Here is a 7,496-nt window from a genome sequence, read left to right on the forward strand (position 1 = left end):
CAGTAGTAGTAGTGGTGGTGTGGGGGGCATAGTAGTGGTGGTAGTGGTAGTGGTGGTGGTGGTCTGTGTGTGTGGGCATAGTAGTGGTGGTGGTAGTATTAGTAGTAGTAGTAGTGGTGGTGGTGGTAGTGGTGGTGGTGGTGGTGGTGGGTGGTGAAAATAGTTGTAGTTGTGGTGATAGTGATGGCACTAGTAGTTGTACATGGTAATTGTGAATATCAACCAACCAGAGATGACTATAAAGGCTACAGGCACTACCTCACCTAATCTGGTAACTAAATGCTCTCATCATTCCCTCACTGTGCAAACAAGACCCAAGTTGCAACAATAGAAATTATGGTATGAAGTGTTTGCTTACATTCAAATATCTCCATTCGATATTTGTAGTAATCAGCAAATAGTTTCCCAGGATATGTTGATCCATATTTCTGCAAAGAAAAACCAAAACTTACTACAAATGCTAGGCTACATAGTCACTGCTGATCTTTCCAGGAAATCTTCTATTCATGTCATAGCAAAAATGCAACCCCAAAATTCAATCTTCTGATTTGTTGCAATATTTCAAGCTTCAATTAGTTGCTGACTTTCTATAAAGCCCAACTGATGGTGCTGTTTATCTTGATATGAGATCAGCATGTCGCACACATATGGTTGTGATGCATGTGCCTGGTGTACCCTTATCAGGCAGGTAGTCACGATGAATATACAGGGCTTCATATATTTTACCCCTGTGTTACTTTTGATAACATGCACTATTCTCTCACTCAATAATAATGATAATAATAACCCTTTCTACTAAAGGTGCAAGGCCTGAAATTTTGGGAGGATGGGTCTAGTCGATTTCATCAACCCCAGTGTTTTACTGGTACTTAGTTTATCAACCTTGAAAGGATGGAAGGCAAAGTTGACTGCAGCAGAATTTGAACACAGAACATAAGGATGGATGAAATGATGCTAAGCAAATTGCCCGGCGTGCTAACAATTCTGCTAACTTTCCACCTTATTAGTAATAATAATGATAATAAAAATGATGATGATAATAATAATAATAATAATAATAATAATAATAATAATAATAATAATAATGATAATAGCCCTGATGCAGTACCAAGTAGTGACTCTTATGGCTTCTGATCTTAATTGATTGGAAGTGTTATCATGTACATTGTTTTGTCTTGATATAAAAGATGGGCTGGGCTACAGCAAATATTCTGCTCAATATCACAGATTTGCTTGTCAGTTGCTTGACCTTAACCAGTTGAGCATGTCCCTATGTGGCTGATGATATGTGCATCTATGATGATGAGCAGAAGTAGTGGGAGAGCATTATAGCCATGTGCTGAGAAGAATTCTTCAGGATTTCAATATTTCACCTCTGGAAACATGGCTGTTTCGTTCAACATCCTTGAACAAACCTCATTCAGGGACCTTTTGAGTGGGATGGGTTACTCAACCTGAAGAAAATTCTAACTGGGCCCCACCTGCAAGGTCATGCACTGTTTATCTTGATATAAGATCACCATGTTCCGCACATATGGTTGTGATGCCTGTGCCTGGGTCCCCAATTGTGGGTCCTCAATTTATTATTTTATTGTGTGGACCCCCAAAATTTTATATGGACTCCCAAGGATCATATGGACCCTGGCTGAGAACCATTGCTTTACGATATACCAGTGGTCATGCAATCAAGGGAAACCTTTCGTCTACTATGCATAATCATTAAAATTCAAAAGAAAAAAGAAAAATTATTTCTTACACTGAAGAACTTCTGGAACATATTCTTGACAAATGTTTCTTGCTTTAACATATTCCCTACGTGCCAATGCTGTAAATGAATAATATACAAAACTATAAATATCTTCTGCAAGAACTGAAACTGGTTCGTACTTTATGTATTTTCAAATATTTGATTATGTATGTGCCAGTATTTGTATGAGTGTGTGTGAGTGTTTCTGCATGTGAGTATGTAAGTGCACATATGAGCATATGTGTGAATGTGTGTGCAAGTTTCTGTATGCATGTGTGTGTGTGTGTGTGTGTGTGTGTGTGTGTGTGATGGGGCACCATAAGAATCCCGCATTGTCCCCTTTTTGTTTCTTTTACCCTTAGCTTCTTCTCTCGGTATTGGTGTCTCATAGGCAGTTCTGTATCACTCAATCTCCACCGAAGCTTCTCCCTTTTTTTAATCGCGTGACGAATGGCAAATACATCAAGCCTGCAAGAAATTACAGAATAATTAATTAGCTGTTAATTTTAAATTTAGAGGAGTTCACTGTAATGATGATAACAATATTTCACTTACAACTTTGCAGTTTCAGTGGCCAGTTCAGTCCTCACTCGACTATTGTTGGGTATGGTTGTATACACTCCTCGGCTGTCAAGTTCTGTTAATTAAAATGAATACCACAGATCATTAATGATATATCTGGATGATTAAGAGCAAGGTAAATGAACCCTCAGGTGTGAGGAAATATAGATTTCTTATTTTAGCTGGACATTACTGCTTTCCTAACTACACAGCTTTGAAGGGTTAGGGTTAGGGTTAGCTGCCTACATACACAAAGACACAAATGACAGTAAGTGAAAGGAGAAACAGGGGGTAATTTATTCACTTACCTTTGGCCTTTCGGCTGTACAGTCTGAAGAGATCCAAACATACATCTCCAATACACATGTATACTTTCAATCGCAGTTCTCTGTTTTCCTCTGCATTCTGAGAAGGAAACAAAGATTTGAGAAGTTTTACGAAACTATACGAAGGAATGTGAATATATAATGTTTAAGCAAAAGATTTTGGTTGGTTAACTGTTTTGCATAAGGAGATCATCATCATCACTTAACGTCTGTTTTCTATGCTGGCATGGGTTGGGTGGTTTGACCAAAGCTGCCAAGCGGGAGAGCTACACCAGGTTTCAGTTTGATTTGGTTTGGCTGCTATTGGCTTCTATGGCTCACCCAAATACCAACCACTTTACAGAGTGTGCTGGGTACTTTTTACGTGGCACCAGCATGGGGTGCTTTTATGTGTTACCATCACCAGTGCATTTTATGCAATACCAGTGCTTTTTATGTAGTGCCGGCACAGGTATGCTTTTTACATGGCATCAATATGGGTGCTGTCTGCGTGACACTGGCATGGGTGCTTTTTATATGACAGCACCATTCGAATGTTGGGCCTCATGGCGACAATGTGGCCAGTGCTGGCGTCACATAACTGGCATCCGTGATGGTGGTACATAAAAAGCACCATGAGCATTGGGCCTCATGGAGGCTGCGTTGGTGTAATGGTGGCACACTTGGTCGCCTAATCAAAGGGGTGTATGTTCGAGCCTCATGCGTACAAGAAAATTATTCATTAGACATTTTTTGTCCAATTTAGTGATAAATAAAAGCTTTTATACATAGTCTATTAATACTTAAATCAATTACTGTAGTTGTTGACATACATACATTTTATTTTTTAAAAATAACTGATCAAAAATTACCCCCTGCCCTTATCCAGTATGCCAGTTGGGCCTTCCATAATCTAATTCAGTACCTGATTACCCCCTGCCCTTATCCAGTGTGCCAGGTGGGCCTTCCATAATCTAATCCAGTACCTGATTCTCACTACTCTTTGCTAATTTTAATCCAGTCTCTTCTGCTTAACCAGACTCCAAAATAATAATATTTTGCTTAACCATTATTATTATCACTTGTGTGCGAAGGGACATAATTCAGTGGTTAGAGTGTCAGACTCACAATCATGGGGTAGTGACTTTGATTCCCACACCAGGCTGCTGTGTGTTGTGTTCTTGAGCAAGACACTTTATTTCACATTGCTCCAATTCACTGAAGCTGGGGTGCGTTTCATATTCCCTAAACATCTTTTACTCCATCAAATATGGTATTTAGCCAATATAAAACTTACCAGACAATGGTCATTTATTTTGTCTTTAAAATTCATTTCGGCCAACTTGAGTTCATTCAAAATGATATAAATCTGAAATATTAAAGAATTAAAACTTGAATCTTTTGGAATTAGCTTTTCTTCTTTTTTTTTTATAAATAAAAAAGAAAAGATTAATAAGAAGAATAGAGTATAGAAAGCCAAGCAGTCTGAGTGCAGGGCATACCTGTTGAGGGGTCAGGAGTTTATAATGTTAGAAGAAGTGGTGGTGGTAGTGGTGGTTGTAGTGGTGGTGGTAGTAGTGGTGGTTGTAGTGGTGCTAACGTTAGTGGTAGTGCCAGAAAAACTTACAAATTTTTTATGTTCCTCTTCATCAATATTTTGTCTTATGGAATCTTCGACCAACACATTTCGGACACATTCCATGAGATGGTTGAATTCCTCCGGTCCATATTCAGATAATACCTAGATATAAAAGAGAAACATAATATTGTACACACACACACACACATACACGTACACATGTATGTGGACATGGAATTATTCAAGTTGGTATCTGAAGGCGGCAATAATCCCATTGGGTTTTCACTCAATAGATACTCACAACATCCTGTCTGAGAATTGATACCATGATCCTACGAGCGCGAATCCGCTGCCCTAACCACTGGGCCATTGTGCCTCCACACACACACACACACTCATATATATATATATATATATATATATATATATATATATATACACACACAACAGGCTTCTTTCAGTTTGTCCCCTCTATGTTTAGCCCCTTGTGGGCAATAAAGAAATAAATATTGTTATTCCAGAATGCAGCAAAGGACTACTGACTGGCAACTCAAGCTGGTTGCAGACAAGTGCATCAACATGCATTTTGGGAGGTAAAACCCAGCTTTTACATACTCCCTCATCAACATCAATCAAATGACTGAAACAAGAATAAAAAAAGTGGAAAAAAGTTGTTGATAGCTTATATGTCATGAGAAGCAAAGGGTTTTAGCATGTGAAATTTGTCCCTTTGCTCTCCTGACCCAGAACAGTCCTTAAAATGTCAGCGGGACCTGAAGGACTACTGACAGTCTTCTGGTCTGGCAGTGAGAGTCTTTATTGCTGATGTCTTTACCTGTTATATAAAATCTTAGAGCAATGATTTATTTTTTTCAAAGGATTAACTGAAACGCTTACCTGAGGATTGTAGGAAAAATGAATGATCTTTTGGGGTTTAAGCATTTGACTCAACATGATGGCTGCAATTAGAAGATTATAATTACAATTATGATTTGAACTTTTGTTAGTGCTGAAAAGAAAACTGGACAAGCACCAAAGTTTTTATCAACCATAAAAGAATAGAACAGCACTACTAAGAGACTGGAACCTCTGCATTGGGCATTCCAAGTACATTGTTGTTGTTGGCACTCCGTCGCTTACGGCGTCAAGGGTTCCAGTTGATCCGATCAATGGAACAGCCTGCTCGTGAAATTAACGTGCAAGTGGCTGAGCACTCCACAGACACGTGTACCCTTAACGTAGTTCTCGGGGATATTCAGCGTGACACAGTGTGACAAGGCTGACCCTTTGAATTACAGGCACAACAGAAACAGGAAGAAAGAGTGAGAGAAAGTTGTGGTGAAAGAGTACAGCATGAGTCGCCACCATCTCCTGCCGGAGCCTTGTGGAGCTCTTTAGGTGTTTTCGTTCAATAAACACTCACAACGCCCGGTCTGGGAATCGAAACCGCGATCCTATGACCGCGAGTCCGCTGCCCTAACCACTGGGCCATTGCACCTCCACTCCATCTTATTTACCATTCCTTTATTATTCAACTTAAGATCATCATCCGCTCCACACAGCCATGCATGCGCTCATGAATTACAGTTAGCAGAAGGTACATGATACATGTACAGAACTTTTTTTTATTTATAATGTTTCATATAATTTATTTCATTTTTATTTTTAAGTGTTACGTAACTGAAATTTTATTATGTATTGAAAAAAAAAAAACAACTTGCCTGTTATAAGCTAAAATAATCTTCTAAATTTGTTTACGAACAGAAGTTCTTGTGCTGTGGTTAAATTTATATTAAATGTACTTTTAAAAATATTTCGAGTTTATTTTAAATTTCGTTTCTTTCAAAATTTCTATCAAAACGTTTAGTCCTCGTCAGTATTTGGAACCAGCATTTTCAATTAAAAAAATACAATCGAAATCTCCATTTATCACCGCCATAGTTAAATGTAACCATGGCAGCAGATATCAGACGACAGAATTAGGGGGTAATAGGGAAAAATATTTGAATGTTTTTTTTTTTATTTGTTATTAATTTTAATGATCTTTCTCATTTTATTTATAATTGATGGACTACAAAAATGGGGAACAAAATCAAAATTAACAAAAGTAAAAGAAAATTTTACAATCGTTAATAACCGGCAATAATCGCCAATGAAACGAAAAATTTAATTTATGTACAAGATTCGAAAGTAAAATGGCTGTACGCGGCCGACCTAAGGCCCCCGTCAGAATTGTGGAGCTCGTAATGGATGATCAACAACTCAGTGAAAGGGATTATCTACTACGGGATATTTACTGCATAACTCGTGATATTGAATCTACAATTGAGTTTGTTGCATCATTGGGATTAATTCACAATTCCGCGGTTTGCTGCAATCAGCCGATGCATTTCGTAATCCGGCAGAATTTCTCAGACGGAAAAGCTTGGAGTTGTTGTGTGTGCAAGAGATATCGAAGTATCAGGCGCGATTCTTTCTTTTCCGGTTCTTGTGTGCCATTGCCTCGTCTGGTTGAACTTATGTATTGGTGGGTAGAGATCGATTGTAAGCAATCTGTCATCAGGAGACAGGTTGGCATTGGTACCGAAGCAATAGTCAACTGGTTCAAGTACTTCAAGGCTATTTGTTCTATGTGGTGTTACGACCATCGGACCGTGGAAGATGGAGCTGTCTTGGAGATAAACGAGGAATATACATGGCGTCAGTTTCACAGACAAAGCTTATTCGTGTCTTTCATGAGATGCATAAGGGATTACTACCCTATGCAATAACCATTCCATTTCAGTTTACTCTTCGGTGATGCAAACACGGAGATAGAACTCACAAAGATAAGAGCATGTATATATATATGTTCCAGTCATTGCACTGCGGTCATGCTGGGGCACCACCTTGAAGGGTTGTAGTCGAACAAATCGAAAATCGACCCCGGTACGTTTTTTGTTTTTTTTCTTTTGGTTAAAAGCCTGGCAGTTATTCTGTCAGTCTCTTTTTTCCGAAACGCTAAGGTCGCGGGGGCGTGAACAAACCAACGCCGGTTAACCGGTGGTAGGGACAACCCCCCCCCCCCGCGCGCGCGCGTGATGGGCTTCTTTCAGTCTCCGCCTGCCAGATCTCACAAGGCTTTGTTCGGTCTCCCCACGGTTATAGTAGAACCAAGACAATACATGTTGCAAGAAATACAGATCGATAGTTTGAAATACAAGATAAAAATTATTAACCATCGACTGCATTTTTTTTCTTCTGTTTTGTTTATTTTATTGCTGCTTGTTTAAAAGGCGGCGTGTCGGACTAAATGCTTAGCGGC

At 39.0% G+C, this 7,496-nt stretch overlaps 2 protein-coding genes across 2 annotated transcripts in view; one reads left to right on the forward strand and one right to left on the reverse strand.

Annotated features, from left to right (window-relative positions):
• Nucleotides 1-296: 296 nt before the first annotated feature.
• LOC106877532 (uncharacterized) lies at nt 297-7,441 on the reverse strand. Its single transcript, XM_014926458.2, has 9 exons — nt 5,914-7,441; nt 5,090-5,151; nt 4,241-4,354; nt 3,911-3,982; nt 2,617-2,713; nt 2,303-2,384; nt 2,104-2,215; nt 1,757-1,825; nt 297-428 (listed from the first exon to the last, which is right to left on the reverse strand). Exons 2-9 carry the CDS (start codon nt 5,144-5,146, stop codon nt 297-299), a joined length of 735 nt encoding a protein of 244 aa, XP_014781944.2. The 5' UTR covers nt 5,147-5,151; nt 5,914-7,441.
• LOC106877524 (tRNA (adenine(37)-N6)-methyltransferase) overlaps nt 6,388-7,496 on the forward strand; it is a 9,100-nt gene continuing 7,991 nt past the window's right edge. The window contains exon 1 of the mRNA XM_014926451.2: nt 6,388-6,521. Within this exon, the coding sequence (XP_014781937.1) occupies nt 6,388-6,521 (134 nt within the window). The remainder of the gene's footprint in view (nt 6,522-7,496) is intronic.

The sequence above is a fragment of the Octopus bimaculoides genome, chromosome 24 (assembly GCF_001194135.2).
Source record: "Octopus bimaculoides isolate UCB-OBI-ISO-001 chromosome 24, ASM119413v2, whole genome shotgun sequence".
In the NCBI taxonomy this organism is placed as follows: domain Eukaryota; kingdom Metazoa; phylum Mollusca; class Cephalopoda; order Octopoda; family Octopodidae; genus Octopus; species Octopus bimaculoides.

Coding starts and splice junctions, on each gene's coding strand:
- LOC106877532 (XM_014926458.2), bottom strand. CDS start 5,146: ATGTTGAGTCAAATGCTTAAACCCCAAAAGATCATTCATTTTTCCTAC. Junction 2,714..3,910: donor AAATAAATGACCATTGTCTG/GTAAGTTTTATA, acceptor TTTCCTTCTCAG/AATGCAGAGGAAAACAGAGA. Junction 2,385..2,616: donor GTACAGCCGAAAGGCCAAAG/GTAAGTGAATAA, acceptor TTTAATTAACAG/AACTTGACAGCCGAGGAGTG.